This window comes from Excalfactoria chinensis, chromosome 6, assembly GCF_039878825.1.
Source record: "Excalfactoria chinensis isolate bCotChi1 chromosome 6, bCotChi1.hap2, whole genome shotgun sequence".
Taxonomy (NCBI): Eukaryota; Metazoa; Chordata; class Aves; order Galliformes; family Phasianidae; genus Excalfactoria; species Excalfactoria chinensis.
In genome coordinates, this window is record NC_092830.1 from 34,653,948 (window position 1) to 34,671,838 (window position 17,891).

The 17,891-nt window shown below is 42.6% G+C and overlaps 1 protein-coding gene across 2 annotated transcripts; it reads right to left on the reverse strand.

Annotated features, from left to right (window-relative positions):
- Window positions 1-1,167: 1,167 nt before the first annotated feature.
- Window positions 1,168-16,634, reverse strand: OAT (ornithine aminotransferase). Of its 2 annotated transcripts, XM_072340491.1 has the most exons (11): window positions 16,601-16,634; window positions 15,198-15,327; window positions 9,767-9,993; window positions 8,643-8,867; window positions 8,407-8,502; window positions 7,327-7,454; window positions 6,295-6,417; window positions 5,848-5,976; window positions 4,714-4,827; window positions 3,926-4,070; window positions 1,168-3,449 (listed from the first exon to the last, which is right to left on the reverse strand). In XM_072340491.1, exons 2-11 carry the CDS (start codon window positions 15,308-15,310, stop codon window positions 3,289-3,291), a joined length of 1,461 nt encoding a protein of 486 aa, XP_072196592.1. In that variant the 5' UTR covers window positions 15,311-15,327; window positions 16,601-16,634; the 3' UTR covers window positions 1,168-3,288. The 2 variants fall into 2 exon arrangements, with proteins under 2 accessions (XP_072196592.1, XP_072196593.1); XM_072340492.1 differs by lacking the exons at window positions 15,198-15,327; window positions 16,601-16,634 and adding an exon at window positions 11,609-11,746.
- Between the last annotated feature and the right edge of the window lie 1,257 nt (window positions 16,635-17,891).

Sequence of the window (17,891 nt, forward strand, 5' to 3'; positions counted from 1 at the left end):
TAATTTGTAAATGATTTTCAGTTTGGCATCCTTCAAGTTAAACTTTGTTAGGACCAGCATTTGGCAGAGCTGTGGTACAACTGAGCAACGTGTAGAACAAGCACAGAGCCGAAAGCACCCAATTCCTAGCACTGAGCAGTTAAATGCACTTTAGTTGTCTACGCTTCTTCATGGTAATAAAAGCCCTGAAGAAAATTTCTAACACTAATTAAAACCTCAGACAACAAAACCAGAGGCTGATTTACAAGCACATTATCTATATGAGCAGCCCTGAGTTTCAGAGGTTGAAGCTGTGCCACTGAAACCTGGCCAAATCTCAGTTTATGCTTGCTAGAAAATGGAAAGAAAAGCACTTTACATGATAAAAGTAAGCCCTTTTCCTGCCCTCTCCTCCTCAAAACACATGCTACATATCAAAGGCAGATGATCTAACAGCCTATAATCTCACCCCTTAACACACAAGAAGAGGAGGAGCTCAAACGTTTCCTTTGGCCATGTCAGCTCTTCCTGTTATCTCACTGATGGCTTCTGAGATGTTGTTTATTGTTATTGAAGCAGAAGCTGGCTGATGGCAGCGTTAATGTGAGGGAAGAGAAGCCCTGGGTTCCAGTCTCTGCTCTCTGAACAATATATGCAATTCTGTTCTTGTTCTGACACTGAACATGTGTAAGGCTGGCACCCCAAAGCATGTATTTGGGCTCCAAACATACCTACAGGCTCTGCAGACTTCACCATCCTCAACCCTGCTCCTAAATTCCTGAGCTGCTTGGGCAGGTACTGCATACCTTCCTTCCCCACACAGCAGTCGTGGCACTGGGAACCATGTTGACACCTTTCAGGCCAAAACAGAAGATTCCACAATTGCCTCGTCATGAATAATTGCATTTTTAGGAAGAAAGTTTTTGATTCATCTTCAGAAAGGTTTTACATACCTTGATTTGCATAAGCTTGTTGAGGAAATGGAACCGTGGGATGAACAGAAAGCCCAGAAACCAGTCAGCAAGGGTCTGCTGTAGAAAGAGAACGATCCTCAAGTTCCAAGCAGACTTGGCCTAGTCACTCTGCAACCAGAAAGTGGACTGGACAAAATTAGAGCTCAAATTATCACCAAAAGCCAGAGAAACCTTCTCAGTATTACAAGGTGAAATACAATAAATCAGACCACAAAGTTTTACATGCATTATTATTGCCTATTAAAGAAATCTTAAAGGGCAAAAAACAGCTTCAAAGATGTTCTTTAAAACAATTTGCACAAAAGGAGCCTGCGAGCACAGGCTGAGAAATTAAAATACTATGCCACTGCAAGAAAAAACAAACCACAATACTGGGGTGTGTGCTGCAGTACAGCAAACAAGCCATACAAACCAGATCAGCATCAGTGAGGGCAACAGCTGGAGTGGTGAATCACAGGAGAGAAGCAGGAACATTCAAGGGCTCTAGAAAGTGCTGTCTTCTCAGAAAAGTGACTAGAGAAACAGCAATGGCTGAAATAGAAGTAACAGCAATCTTTATGTATGTAAAAGACTGTTGTGCAGAAGGAAAGTAACCTCTTCTCTGTGGATCTGGTAGATAGTACAAATGGGCTGCAAGAGAGACATGTGGAGAATATGGTAGGGGATTTGCTGACAGCAAGGACAGGGAAGCACTGAAACAAAGACTGTGGAGTCTTCTGCCCCAGAGCCCTTTCAGGCAATTTTATGCCAACAGCGACATAGCTATAGCTGGGGTATGGGGATGGACCCAGTGACATCTTTAGTTCTTATCAGCCCTGTTACTCTGTGAAAGTAAACATTTTTGGCTGCTGAGGACTTTGAGGTTTACCTTTTGATCTCTGAAAGCATTCTAGTCATGAGGTTTACATAACAGTTTCTTTCGGTTATTTCATCCTTTTCCAATTACGCTGCATAAGCACAGCTGGCAGAAATACAAGCCTTCCTAGGGAACACCTTTCTGCACTTTATTCTTATTCCAAAGAGTGACAACCACGGTGACACACTATCCCGTGCAAAAATGAGGCCTTTCCAAACGGAGCAAGTCCTATTTCATCCATGTACAAAGTAAGGCACATGCTCATCTATGCTGTGATGTGAAACAGCAGATCAGCTCACTTCTATAAACTCCATTGAAATTAGAATAGAATTGTTTACCACATCTAATTATCAACATGTGCCTCTATTTAACCCCTATGTATTTAACCCCTATGCTTGGCAAAAGCATCATTTTGCTTTAACAGTCATTAATCAGGGTTAAGACTCAGCTAAAACCAACTCAGCTAGGTGATAAACACAAAAGCCAACCTACTGTAAAAAATAATAGCCATCTCAGCAGCTGCATGAATACTTGGGGATCCAAGAGGCACAGAAACACAGAAGGACTCATCCTGGGTAAAAAAAAGTACAGCAAAAGCTTCCATATAATGACAGAGAAAAATGCAGACTGCAGAAGGCAGTTTGATGTGGCCCTGGACAGAGGCAACCACAAGTTTCTGTTGAGGCTTGCTGCTTTTAATACTTTGCAGATTTAAATTGCACATTCTTTTCAATGCAAGGCGTGTTTTAATAGAAACATTCAGATTATAGAAAGTCTGCCAACAGTGAGAACAGATCTGTATACTGAGATCTATTTTACAAGACTGCAAAGCCAAACACTGAGTCCAGTCTAGAAAACAGCAGCTCTGGTAATACAATCAAAATGCTTTATGCACAGAATATATCCTGACTCTTGTACACCAGTATAACAACTGGTCAGTCAAATCTACCAAGTTTTAGGATGTTTTGGAAGCTACAAATGAGAAACAGGAATTCAGCCATAACTGCAAGTGCTTCCACACAACAGACATTAAACCAGGAGGGGAAAATGGCAGTTTATGTCAGACTGGACAGTTCTATGAGAGCTCAAAAGCATCCTTCCTAAAATATATATCAATGTATATGTTAAACTTTGGCCAAGATTTTCAAGAGTTAAACAGATTTCTACAAATGTCTCCCCTCAAATATTCTGATTTAACAGTTCAATAAGCACCAACTAAATAAACAGAACCTCACGATTTCATTTCCAAGTATACCAAGATTGGAAGCTCTTTAAAATCATTATTTTCTATAGAGCCATTTTTATTTAAAGACATCAATATACTTTTTCCCTCCACCCTCTTTATTGTTTATTTTAAAGAACAAAGTCCTTTTAGATGAAATGAATTTAAGATGTTTGCTTGATGAACAGGCTTCCATCACACACATCTCAACAGATCGACTCGGGCCAGCCAACAAACACGCTTTAAAAGCCACGTGTTCAGAAAGACAGAATGGTCTTATGAATTATTTCGATGCACTCTCTGATTTCGTCCTCCTTAATGACCAGTGGTGGGGCCAGCCGGATGATATCACCATGTGTGGGTTTGGCAAGGAGCCCGTTATCACGCAGCCGCAGACACACCTTCCAGGCATCATAGTCTGCAGTTAAAGGAAAGGCACTTACACTGAGGCAGAAAAAGGGGCACAATTGTAGCGTGTGGTACAGAGGGACAGACTGTAAATTGCTTGCCATCTAGCAGCGAGAAAATGAAATAGCACCTGTTCCTTCTCTGCAGCAGTTTGTCACTTTGCACAATGATGACCAAAAGAAATAATAGTAATTATCAGTTCTTGCTTTTAAACCGTTTTCTGATGTACGTCAAAGAGTTTCTCTCTAGAAACTTGTCCCCAACCACCAACTCTTTTCCTTTCTTATGCCTTCCTGTATTCATTGTAATCCTCTACCCATTCTGGAACAAAGAACCTCAGCTAATCTTCCATATTCTGATAGGGAGAGCTTTCCAGATATGAGCAGTTTTCTTCAGGTGAAAGGATAGATAGCAAGGTCTTTGTGGGGTGCCAGGTTTACCATCAGGCCTGAGCATTATTCAAGTCATTAAATTCTACTCCCTTACCTTTGGTTTCCCGAATTACAATTGCATTTAAAAGTCCTCTTCCTCTGACACAAGTTACAATGTCAGATGGTGTCTTCATGAGCTCATTCCTTAGGATGTTACCCATTATTTCTGCATTTTTAACCAGGCCTTCCTCTTCGATTACCTAAAGGAAAGTCAGATCTACAGTCAACTGAAAGGCACTGCATTTGTTTTAGTCACCTATTCCAGCATGGCACATAATGACCTTACAATTGCTGAGACACAAAAGCTGATTAAGCCAGAGTGTCAATGCAATGGCAGCAAATCCAAGCCAATTAACATTCACTCTTTCCAAACAAGTTAAAGGGAAACCTCTACAGATTCAATTTGTGAGCTTCCTCAGGTCTATACATTGAGCAATGATGAGGCTTCTTGAGTGACTTGCGTTAAACCTGGTCATCATGCAGTCATCAAGTGTTTAAAATGTGGAATGTGAACAAGACATCTTACCAGCTTCTGTTCAGGCTCCAGTGGGATTAGTGAAACCATTTATGAATGTATGTAAGCACCTATAAACTTGCCCTAGATCAGTTTTATTTTGTCATTTAAATCATTAAGACAATAAAATAGGCAGAAATTAGGGCACATTTACAGCCAAGACTTAAGATCTTCTTTTGTGATACAGTGCAGTCACTACCAATCATTCACCTCTACCTAAAGATAGATATCTACTGGCAGCACAACCAATAATGTTATTTAAATAAAGATCATATCAGCAAGACACCCTTTCTCCTTTGGAATCTCAATCTTTACTGAAGCACACGAACCTCCAGTGCTGCCAGTGCAACACGGCAAGCTAGGGGATTTCCTCCATATGTAGATCCATGTTCACCAGGCTTAATAGTCAGCATAACTTCATCATCGCATAATACTGCTGAGACCTAGAATAGAAAGGTCAGCTAATTCATTTATATATATATTTAGAACAGTAAGCTTAAACGCCTCTGAAGCAAACTTTTCCTTGGGGCTCAGGAAAGGATCATTTTCATCCTATAGCAATGTATTACATTCACATTCCTAGCTCTGTGCAAAGAAGGGTATATCTGACTATCACGTAACAGCTTAATCCTTTCAAACACACTTAGCTGTGCTGGTAACATCTAACTACAGCTGAGGTGCATGTCTCCAAAAGCGAATATTATTTCACAAGTTTAAGTTTCAAAACACTGTTTAACAGCTCAGAAATCCAGAAAACAGTTCAAGGCAGGTTGAAGCTTCCAGCCTAATCAGCAAGAAATGAAGTCACTCCAGGAGGACAAACTCGGTCATGTGTGCATGGCAGACAAGTGAACCATGCCATTTGTTCAGCAAAACTTGTAGATACAATGTTTTTAATCCCCCCCCAACCCCCCCCCTCCTTTTTTAGCGAATTACTTTAAAAAAATTCATTATAGCAAGACTGAGATCATCTCTCTAGAACACATATAGAGACTGGTAATGCCAGAACAAAAGGCTGACTATTGGACACTTATTTTCCTGATTTTATCAAACTGAAGAAAACAGACCTAGACCAAATTGATTCAATTGATTGACAAGGACCAAAACACCTACAAAGATGCCTGGGCTGTGTTAAGAGTGGCCAGCAGGGAAGGGGAGGTGATTGTCCCCCTCTACTCAGCTCTCGTGAGACCCCACCTGCAGTACTACATCCAGGCCTGGGACCCCCAGTACAGGAAGGATGTGGAGCTCTTAGAGCAGGTCCAGAGGAGGCCGCTAAGATGGTCAGAGGGCTGGAGCACCTCTCCTATGGAGAAAGGTTGAGGGAACTGGGTTTGTTTAGCTTGCAGAAGAGGAGGCTTCAGGGAGAACTCATTGTGGCCTTCTAATACTTGAAGGGAATGTATAAACCCGAGGGAAGTTAGAAATGACTATTCAAAGAACGGACAATTTTTGTTACTCACAGGATATAAGCCACCAGAAAGTGCCTTTCCAAGAAGAATGATGTCAGGTCTCACATTTTCATGGTCAACAGCTAGCATTTTCCCTGTTCTGGCTAATCCAGTCTGAATTTCATCAGCAATAAACAGAACCTTCACAGAGATAAAAAGGAAAAAAAAAAGAAATCCACAGTAACAGGGAATGAGTTTTCACACCCATCCTTACTTGAAACAATCTAGCAAAACTGTACAGAGCCAGTGAAAGACTTTCTAGTTGTGTTACAAAGCACACTCTTCTTGCACCTTCCCTATGCCTCCTGGAGAGGCACATAACTGTGAGATATCACAACCAGTAAGTGGAACATACTGTCCTATTTCTCACTGACAACTTCAGCATAAAAATTCTCTTCTACAGGAAGAATCCTTTGAATGCTATCAGAACAAAGACTTCTATTATAATGAATTCCTTACGTTGTGCTTTGTGCAGAGGTCCCGTACTCCTGTAAGGTAACCTTTGTCAGGAACGATCACACCTGCTTCACCTTGAATTGGTTCAACCATGAAAGCTGCTACGTTGGGATCCTGAAGTGCTCGCTGTAAGTATGGCATGTATAAGAAAGAGGTTTCATTTACAAACATGAAATTGAACACATCTAACAAAAGCTAGCTGAAACTCTGGGTTTTAATACTGAATGATGATAACAGTCACCACATCAGGCTGTTACCCAAGTTCCAAAACAGAACTTTATGTCACAATTTGACTCAAAACATCAGCTGGTATGTTTGCTCATGGAATTAGAAACCTTAGAAATCACAAGGCCAGACAAGCAGATTATGGGATCAGTTCATGAATTATATCAGAAATACATCTGGTTTTACATGAGCTCATGCAAGACAAACAGTTACTCAATGCTTTCCCAGTTCACCTCAAGCAAAAATGAACAGAGCCTCTGCAGAGCAAATCTGTCATCTTAAAGCAAAGTCCACGGCTACATTCTTGCATTATCAAGCTCTACAAGGTTTAGAACTTGCAGTAATTTGAGTGAATCACCAGCCTAGTATGGTTTTAAGGATGCTGTAAAACTGGCAAGACTCACAAACAACTGCAGGGAATTCTAGTCCTCCAGCCATTCGATAATCCAAGAACCAATAACATTTTTGTCAAAGTAATTCAATATAACAATTTCTGAATCCAAGTCCAATTTAGGAATATATTTTGCCTTGTGAGTGTATAACAAATTCCCTGACAGTTTATTTGCTGTTCTTTATTTATACCTTGAACATCTAAGCAAGAAGGGGAACGAAACAGATCTTGTGGTTTTCCTTTTACTCCTAAATCAAAACCAAAGTAGAATTCAAACACATTTCCCACATGTAATTTTGCATTTATATTTCTCATATACGCCTAAATATATACTTCTTAATGTGTGCGTTTCAAACTGCAAACCTAATTTTCCTACCTTGCTGTTTACTTAAGAGACACTATAAAATGATTTCACATACCTCAAGAGCTGGGAGGTCGTTGTATGGGATCAATTCAAAACCTGGCATAAAGGGTCCAAATCCATCATAACTGGAGGGGTCTGTAGAACTTGATATAGCAGACATTGTTCTGCCCCAGAAGTTGCCAGCTAAATAAGAAGGAAAATATACATATAGCTAATATTTGACAAAACTACAGTGCACTTTCACTTAAGACAGCTGACAGATACTTCATCTACAACCAAAAAATGGCAAATGTACCCAGTTTTAATTGGACACAGACAGTTGAAAACCAAAACCAATGAAACTCTGCATCTTAATAACCAAAGAGCAGTTTAAAGAGCACAAAGGATAAATGCAGCTTCCATTTGACTTCAGGCTGCCATTAGGCAATTTCTGACAACTAAAGAGGTTAAGTAGTACAAATAATCTCTACTTTATATATTCAACTGCTGTTTATAAAGCGTTATGAACCACTTCATTAGCCATGGTTTCCTTCCTGGACTTAAGCTCAGTGTTGCTTCCTCCTTGCATGAGCTGACAGTACCAGCAGCTCCTGGCAGAGCACATCTGCTCTCATTGCTTCCTGATACATCTACTTCAATGGAGATCTGAAATCAGTTTATCACAGAAATTATATCTCCTGCTTTTGTGATCATTCCTGTTCAGATCATGTGTCTCAAAGGAGACTTAAGAAACAGTTTATAACTCACTGTAACTATTTAAGTCTAAAATCAAAAAGCCTGAACAGAATATTGCGCTAACAGAACATATTTAAGGCTGAATTTCACAACTCAGAAGGAGGCACTTGGAGAATCTAAATGTTCTGCAAAGACTACTGTGGCCATAACAGTAGTTTTTAAACAAAATCATCACCAAAAGATACATGAGTGCAATGGAACCTGTTGAGATCTTAGCTTACTAAGAAAACATCAAAGGTCAGATTTTAAAGTCCTACATATTAGCTAACTGAGAGGAAAAAGGAACATCAAGAATACCATGCTGTAATCACTACAGTTATAGGAGAGAGCGTTACAGCCAGTGTCTAGGACTGTCTGCTTCCTGAATCCATACACAACTCAGACCATGCTCTTAACATACCTGCAAAAATAATCTTTGCTTTGTACTTTGGAATTCCTTTCACAGTGTATGCCCACTTGCGAGCCAACTTACAGGCTGTTTCTCCAGCTTCCACTCCTAAAATATAAAGCGGTACCAGTATCACACTTGTACATGAGACAGGTCATTGATGCAGTACCAAATGCATCAGTGCAGGCCCAAACAGTGCAGGGGCAAGAAAAATAAAGTAGAAATATCATCATTTTTCTTATTTTTACCTGTGTTCATTGGAAGAACTTTGTTATAATTGAACATCTTGGTGATGAATTCCTCGTATTCACCAAGCACATCATTATAGAATGCTCTAGATGTAAGGGTCAGTTTTTCAGACTGAGCTTTCAGAGCGTCCACAATCTTTGGGTGACAGTGGCCTTGATTAACAGCACTGTAAGCACTTAGAAAGTCAAAATACTTCCTGCCTTCGACATCCCACACATAAACACCTAGAAAAACAAAGGAATTGTAAATAAATAAGAGATAATAAATAATGTAAGCTGGGAGTTGCAATGCTACCTGGTCAGGCATAAATGGTACTCTTGCTATGCCCTTGAGAACTCAGGTATGACCACAAGAGGCACTCTAACTGGAATACAATCGATAAAGAAACTGGGAGCAAAAAGGTGGTGGAGAATAGAGAAGTGCCAATGAGCAATCAAGAAGAGTTTCCCATAGAAAGCTACTATTCCACTAAGTTATTACATAGCATGAGAATATTGCTTCCCCTTCAAGTCCCCAGTTTTGGTCCAAGGAAGAAAACTAATAAGAATCAGAGGCCATAAAAAAAAACAACCCAAAAACAACCCACATAGCCTCAAAACTTAAGATGCTGATCTGAAATATCAAAACATGTAGCATGGAGACACACTATAATAACAAAATGATTCAGAGTTTAACCCATAGAAGAAGATAAGCCCCTTAAATAAAGTAGTAGTTAAATTTAAATGAAGCAGTAATGCTGGAGCAGTAAGCAGTACTTAATTGAGATCCAATACAGCTTTCCACGTTCACATTAACAGCCTTCATACAAGGTAACAGAAGAAACAAAGATGCTCAAGACGTTCTTGCTGAGTTACGCTGAACTAAGAAAACATCAGAACTCTTTAAATAAATCATTTTAGGTATCATTTTAGCATGATATGAAAAGGCATCGTAAGGCCTCATCAAGCACTATGATTAGAAATCAGCTGTCTTTTTTTGTCACGCAATGCACACCTCTCCCACCCTACCAAAAAAAAAACAAGCAACAAAAACAGACCGAAAGCTCTGAAATTGCTTGGGCCAAAGTCACTGCACAAACACACACACCCCATCGACACAGCCCAGGGAAATTAAATTAAAAGACCTTTTCCCCTCTCCAGAGCAACAGGCAGCGGGTGGTAATTGTGGGCACCATATTTTGCCTCACGCTCGAAGATGTAATCAGAAGATGGAGGTCCTTGAACAGTTTTCTTTGTAGCAACGGAGGTAGCAGAGCTCAGTGAAGCATGAACACCTCTGCAGAGAACAGCAAGGCTCGGGGAGCGGATTAGCTTGGAAAACATTGTTGACTGCAGGTATGTCGTAATTGATCTGGAGGGGAAAAAAAGGAAATCAGTTAATTATTAGCACTGACGGTACTTCAGAACAAACATATGACGTGATTAAAGTGGTTTTATTGCCAGAAATACAGGTTTCTCAACTCTTGTGCATTTCAACCAAGAAATCTCATATAACAGTACTGGCTTCAAGCTCAGCTTTGGGTTCTTCCCTATTTTCATGTACTGTAACAGTAAGAAAACTGTTCAACAATGGAAGGGTATGAGCTAGCCACATAATCTTACCTATAGCAGCATTCTTTTCCTTTCTGTCTTAACTTCTGACTACATTAGTATAAGCTACAATTAGTAGAGCAGGGAAACGATCAGAAAGTTAGACTGATAGGACTGATGTCTTCACCCCAGTCAATGTAAAGATATAGAATGGGCCCAGAGAAGAGAAGCAAAAGCAGCTCAAGAGTGGCACTGGGGACAGCAGACAACCATCAAAGCAAAGGTGATCACTTTAGCAAGACCACAAGTGGCCAGAGCTGAGGGTGGTAGCTGTGCACATCACACTTTCAAACTGGCAAGGGTAGGATAGCAGTGAAGATTATAACAACAAGCTCCCTGATTATCCAACTCAGCCTCCTCTGTAGCAGACTCCATAGCAAACTAACAAGCTTTCTAAGTAACATCAAGACTGACTCACCACCTAACAGTGAAAGCACACTGCAAAGCCTAACCAAAAGAGCTATATGAAATATTTAAAAGGAGAACAGGGAGGTAGTTTACACAAGCAGACTGTTGTTTCAGGCTGCCTGCAGAGACAGAAATATTAAGCCACAGGCTTATTCTAAGTTTATTTTGGTAAAAGAACGCATCCTGGATGTGTCAGCTTAAACAGGCACTGGTTTTTTCAGCAGTATCCTCTAATATTACACTGCTGCTTCTCACTTCCCAGCAAAGCCGGAACATTTTCAAGCTTCACTGGATCATTTGAGTCTCTGGGAAGAGTCAGCACCCTCTGTTCCAGCAGGGGAACCTCAGCCTAGGGCGTTTTACCAGCTATCCCCAGTCCTGTTAAGTATTAGCTATTTGTGTGTTAATACTTCAAGACCATATTCACAAATTATAAACATACAACAAAAAAAACACATACAAAAAAAGAGACCAATGCTTCTGCATCCAAGGTTTCTGGCAGAAGCTTAGCTCAGCAGCACTGCCACAACTACAACCAGCTGAGCTCCCTCAACGCCATTGGTCTGCACCAGCCTGCCCCTGACACGCCTCCATGGCACAGCAGCTAATTCCCCGATAAGCTGCTCTAGCTTGGGATGCTTTCCAGATACAGCTAAAAGGAGAGCTGGAAGGAAACGACGCTCTGCCTTGTAACAGAGGGTTGCCTTGCTGCATGCAGACTACCAGCCTGAGGTGGTTCTTCTACTTCTTTCCAGGCAGAAAACCTTCATCAAGGCCCCGCTGCCCTCCGCTCGACACCCCCATAGCCGGCACCGAGGGCGGCCCTCAGCACGCCGCGCACGGACCAGGCAGGCCGCGACCCCGCTCCCCGCCCCACCCAACCTCCCCTCGCTGTCCCGCCGGTGCCTTGAGTGAGGTGATGCCTGAAGGAAGGAGGATAAACACCGGGCCGCCCCGTTGCGCGGTACCTGCTGCTGCCGCCGCCGCTGCTGCTGTTGGTGCTGCTACTCGGCCCGGAGCCCGCGGCGAAGAGGCGGAGGCCGCCTGCGGCAGCTGTCACTGCGCCTCACCGCCCAGCGTCACACCCTACCTGCCCGCCGCTCATTGGCTCCCCTTCGCCACCGCACCCTACTCTCCCGCCTCCTATTGGTCGAGCGGCGAGAACTCCCTTCGCTCAGCCAATCGGAGCGCTAAGCCGGCACAACCCCCTCAGCAAGTCCCTCCCACTGCCAGCTCCGCTCGGGGCGGCCTCGTTCGGCTGTCCTGGCCCGGGGCGATGCGGGCCGGCCCGGATCAACCCCAGAGCATCTGGGCTTCCGCAATGACCCGCAGATACGCTTTAATAGCCATACATATCCCTCATAAGCCTGTTGGTGCCGGGCAGGAGTTTGGTTTTTCCACTGAGAAATCGTGATGGAGTGGGATTGACGGCACACTGAATTTGCGTATCGTTTTAACTGCATATAAACAGCCCAATAATGTTGGAACGCTGTCACATCTCCTATGCGAACAGCTGAGATGGCAGAGGAATGCCCTCGGAGGAAACGTTCCCAGTGTGCATACAGCTCCATGCAGGGCAGGCAGTGCTGCTCTCCCCCATAAGCATCTGCAGCTACAACCGAGCTCAGTTCTGCCTCTTATTAACTCCTCTTATTAACTCAGCTCTATGCATAAATCCTTCCACCCAACAAGCTCATGCCGTCGGTGCTAAATTGCACAACGCGTTTCACAATCACAGCTGCTCAATGAATACACGGTTATACCACGCTGAGCTGCCCCTTCAGCCTGCTAGCAGCCCAGCTAGGAGCAATTGAATCCCTAACACATGTAGAACGTCTTCAGTTCTGAGGTGGGAAAGAAAAGCAATGGGCCAATTGTTGTATTTTGCTGCAGTTGTTTGGTGTAAGGGGGAAAAAAGGGCATGAATCCAGCCTCGCTCCCCAGATAGCAAGGATTATGTACCCAAGCAAACACTACAACGCATTCACGTCTGAACTGGAGAGACTCACAAACAGCCCTGAAGCAAGAAAGGACTCGCTTCCTTATGGATTTTACCAAGCCTGATAGAAGGGGGAGGGGAAAGGCTTATGTGCATAAATACAGATGTAATACAGAAAGCCTACATGCTAAATGCAAATGTTCTTGGTTTTCTGAAGCTGGCATAGGTTGTCTTCAAGATAAAACCATACAAGTACAAAGTAACTCTCAACTGGAGCATAGCTGTTTAACATCCGCTTCAAACCCCTACACTGCATAAGCTTGATGGCAGTTTGTGTTGGATCACTGCGGTTCTGCTGTGAACTGCTTCCTTTCCTTCTTCATTTTAGGCACTCACAGTCGAGACACTAAAAAAAATAATACCCATTTTTCTCCTATAAACTTTATCACTTGGATATTATAAATTGTTCACATTTTTCACAGCAGTAGCTGTCCCCATAGATCTTAAAGCAGTTGCTGTAAGCCAGACGTAGTGTTTCCTTGTCATTAGGAATAAATGATAATCAAAAAGCAGCAGAAGCTTAATGAGCGCTATTTAGTTACCTGCAGGTACCTAAAGGACTCCACATGATATAACCAAAACCCTCAAAAAAAATAGAAGACAAGAAATTTCCACATTTCTCAACAATCTGCCCTACAGAAAAGATGAAAATCTTGACCTACTTGAGGAAGGAGGTTATTATATTCATTCTGCGTATCCAGAAAATACTGTTTGACATATATGTAAACCACAAAGTCACATGAAGGAACAAGTTAAGTCATGCCAGTCGTTAGGAGTAATTCCGCAGCTCTCTCTCTGGCAGAATTGCTCATTGAAGTCATTGGGAATTAAGCATGTGAAGAGACTGAGGAACTGCATCCCAGTTATTATCATTATTTTCTTCTGCTGAGGTAGGGCCTGTATTCTTGTACCCTTGAACTGCTTCTGGCCTCCCACATGGGTGAGGCTGCACAAGCTCTCCAGGTGGAATATGGTGGCCCATGGGAAGCACAAGTGGAATGATAGCTTTCCAACCCATTCCTTGGTGGTGGTGGTGGTGATGGTAGTGCATCACTTGGCTCAGAGGAAGTGTTACCATAGAACACAACCTACACCAGGCAGCAGGCTGGGCTTGCAGTTCTTCCAAGGCATGAGGCTCAAGGAGTAAGCCCATTATTAGCTAAAACTAATAGTGCTAACAGACACAGTCCCACCCTCCCTAAGTCTAGGAAAGCAACAAGGGTAAGCTGCACCCCTTCTTTTTCATTTACTATAAGGTAGCAATGAATACAAGCTATTTCATGAATTGTTCTACATGTACACTTCCATCTTTCACTTCCATCATTAAGATCTGAAATTCATATTAATCCCTGAGAGGACCTGGTATATAAGAACTGCTTCCTACAGCCCATGGTTGTGTTGTTCTGGTTGTTTACTGCCAGCAGGATTCCACATTTCTTGTGGGACCAGAAAGTTCAGTCTTTCCGGCAGCACAACTAAGAGCTTATACGTTGAAGCATGTCAGAACATAGAAACAACAGACTGCAATTCATGCAAAACACAATTGCCTTTCAAGCTCAGTTAGAGGTTTCTTTTTTAGTTCATTTCTTCCAAGATAATTTAGAAGAACATAGCACTGCCCCTTCAAAATCAGTGCTGTTTTTGTCAGGTGGATGCCCCCTAACCCAGCTTAAAGTGCCATGAGTGAACCTTGGAGATGATAGACCCACTGCAAGATGGACCCTGAGCTACAGAGCCTTCCCCACTTTGCTTGTAATATGTTACAAAGATTCTAACAATAATTCCTTAGATGACAACATGGATTACTGAACTATGGAATTAGAACAGTCACTGTCTTCTGTTAGGCATTTTTTCCATATGCTTGAACTTCTATTCAGTTATTTCCCTCTGCAACTTATTGATGCTTATGTCCAGAGCCTTCCGCAAAGGAGATGTGATGTTATCTGCATGTGAAACCTAGGCTTAAGGGTGAATGATAGTCTATTTCTAGAATCTGTAGGTAATCACATGCATGATGTCTAAGTGTGAGATCTACAAGTACAGCAAGAGTCCACAAGACCCTGACAAAAGGCAGTTCCTAACACAAGGAGAAAAAGTAAACCAAAACAAACCCAAAGGATACTGGAATTCAGGCTTTCAAGTGCCTCACGTGAGCTTGCTTCCTCCTTGTACCAAAGTACTCTGATTTGGTCCTGCAAACCTTCTGAATTTCTACCAACTCCAACTTGGATTGCATCCTGACAGTGACTTTTGGAAGAGACATTCTGGAAACTGCTTAACCCGCTCTTCAGACATTCAAAAACTAACCAAGCTGGCGACTAACTGTCATAGGAACACACAGCTGCGTAACAAGAATGAACCTCTTGTCAATTAGGCTGATCTCAGAACCGAGCCCTGAACATCTGGTTGCACTTTATCATAAGAGCTTGGAAGCTCACATCATAATTCTACCCCTGCACAACCCCACAGGGCCCAGCCACTCATAAGAGCTGGCAGCCAGTGTTTGTGCACAAACACACACCAAGAGGTGTCAGCACAGCACTAAGGAGTGACCTTACCTGAGAGGACAAGAGTTCACCTTGTCTGACTCGCAGTGCACTGTGCCAGGTACTTCAGGAGCCACAGATGCAGAACCCAATGTCTTGTGAGGTCCCTGCTTTGTTAAGTCCATGCATCTTCATATATACTCTCATTATGAAAAAGGAAAGAGAAATGAAATCACTACTTCAAATAACAGCACCAGAACAAGCTCTGTGGTTAAAAGCTACCACAATGGATCAGCAGTGAGACTTTTAAAGGTATATTTCATTTGTATTGGATTTATACACAGGCAAAATGTCTTTGATAGTATTTCAATGTATCAGAGATTGCTGGGTGAAAAAGCCTGAACACCCACTGAATCACTCTGTACTGTCATGACATGCCTAAGCCCCATGAAATGCCACATTTTTAATTACATGCATCACGTGGTATTATAAGGAGAAGAAAACATGATGATTAACTTAAGAAGCTGGTTTGGGAGCTCCTCAGTGTTTGAAGATGAGAGAAATTGAGGTTAATATCTGTGCTACAGTAGTAAGCAAATAGCAAAGGCTGTGGTGTCAAGGGCTGCAGGAATCACAGAGCCATAGAAGAGCTCCTGGGAGCCAAGCAGCAAAATGCTACATGGGAGGCAAAGGGAAATCTGTGACACACAGCTTGTAAATTTGGGACATGCATATTATCTCCAGAAACTTTTACTGAATGCACGACCGGATATCACTCCCACAACGTGAGCTCTCCATGCCAAGAAACGGCCATAAAAGCCTTGCTCAAGGTGACTTCAGCTGATATGGGGTCATCACAGAAAACACAAATATGTTGGGGTCTACTGACATCAGTCCTGTTATCAATTGTTCTTCAGGAGGGTTTCACCCACCAAACATTTAGCTAGACATCTGGTTTGCCTGCTAGCTGTATAGCTTCTGGAATCAGACTTTGATCGCATTCCTGTCCAGTATATAGGACTAAAGCAGTGCTGCTTGACCTCTCCTGACTTAGCTGGACACTTTGCAGGCTGGTGATACATCAGCTGTGTGTTTTGCGAGGCCTGTGATAAACACAGAGTACCTCAGCTTTCACTGCTTTTCTGAATGTGCTGTGGGACAAGGCAGGTTGCCAGCCATGGTATCCATGCTTTTATATATAAAACAGGTATACAAAGATGTGGTTTATGAAATGAGGTAAGTAGCAGAAGAAGGACCAAGGCTGAGTTTGCACAGGCCATTTTGCTGAACCATGTGCCCTGGAGAATGGCAGTAGATAATTTTTTCTTTCCATTTTCACTAGGTTTAACTAGTTTAAGGATGTGACGGGACAGAAAGTACTGCAATAATAGCAGGGCAGCAAAGTCTTTGGTTGCAGCAGATGAAGACAAATCCAAATGCAACAGCTGCAAAAATGAAGGGAAAAAGCTGCTTACCTTCAGGAGGCCACAAACAGGCAGGGATCTCCAGCAACAGAAACCTTCACCTCCACTGCCAGCTCTTAAATGAGGGCTGGGAAGGGGTGGATCCTGGCTCCAGGCCTTCTGGACACTCAGCTGTATTGCGTGCACCTGAGCTCCTCTGAGTTGGCCCTGCCTTACCACCAGGTGCTCCATCACTGCTTCAACCCAACTTTATGATATGGTTTGTTTGTTTGTTTCCTAAAAGCCAAGTTAAACAAATATTGCCAACATTTCCCTATCTCTGACTGTGATATTCCCCCAGATACTTTGTTCATTAATGAGTTAAACAAAGTCGATTACCAGAGTGCTTCTGTGGGGCTTGAACCACTAATATCTTTATTCCCTGTGCAGAGAAGGTAAATAAACAAGAATTACTCTTTTTTTGGTCCAAAGATGAACACTGTAGGAGTCAAAAGTTCTCCTTTATCCACACACAACTTGCACTGCTGAAGCACAGCAGATGTTCTCTTGCTTCCCTATGAAGCACCACGTGTTGGCTATGGCTGAAGGAGGATTTCAGGCTGGTGTCCTTACCTGTTATGCTGTATTCTGGAATAGAGACTGTGAGCAAAGCTTTACATGGGGATGCATGAACCAAACATGCCCAGCAGCTGGCCTTGCTCACTGCCCATTGTTGTTGCAGCCAATATAAAGGGAATGAGATTGACTACTGACTTTCCTGCTTTCTCTGGAGCATTTTAATTCAAAACTCTTCTAAATTAACATGTAGATGCAATTTTTGCAGTTTACACACGAGTCTTACTTGTCATTCCCTTTAACATCTATATTCAGCTGTGAGTTAAGTCAATTTTTGTCTACGGTTGATAATACTGCTCAACTCTGTATTCAGAATTGCTAGAGATAATGGATACTCAGTGGGGGCACTTCTAAAAGTGTTACTGGTGAGAATAGCACAATCTGGGCAGTGAGGAGCTCGGCAGCAATTGCTGTTTGCAGGGCTGAGGTCTGAATCACAGCTGCAGTAGTGGCCAGTCACAAAGAGAAGCCAAAGGGGTCACCAGCCAAGGGACATGGGACAAGAGGAGGGACACACCAGCATGAATGCTTGGCTAGAGCTGAGCCAGGAGTTTTGGTAGCCTGGGGCCAGTGCTGTGAGGTCTGCAGTGCCATTGCCATGCACTGCTATTCTAAGGCAGAGGTGCAAGTGATACACCATAGGAACTGTGATGTGTTCTGTGAAATTAATTGTAAAACTTTTTCATCCACCCAGAGCAATAGATACAACTAATTGGGGTTGGGGAGA

What these genes read in the sequence shown, in the direction of transcription:
- OAT (XM_072340491.1), bottom strand. Translation starts at nt 15,310, where the DNA reads ATGGACTTAACAAAGCAGGGACCTCACAAGACATTGGGTTCTGCATCT. An exon ending in TGCTCTGGAGAGGGGAAAAG is followed by an intron (nt 8,868 to 9,766) that starts GTCTTTTAATTT and finishes TTGTTTTTCTAG; the next exon opens with GTGTTTATGTGTGGGATGTC. An exon ending in ACCTCTGCACAAAGCACAAC is followed by an intron (nt 5,977 to 6,294) that starts GTAAGGAATTCA and finishes ATCTCTGTGAAG; the next exon opens with GTTCTGTTTATTGCTGATGA.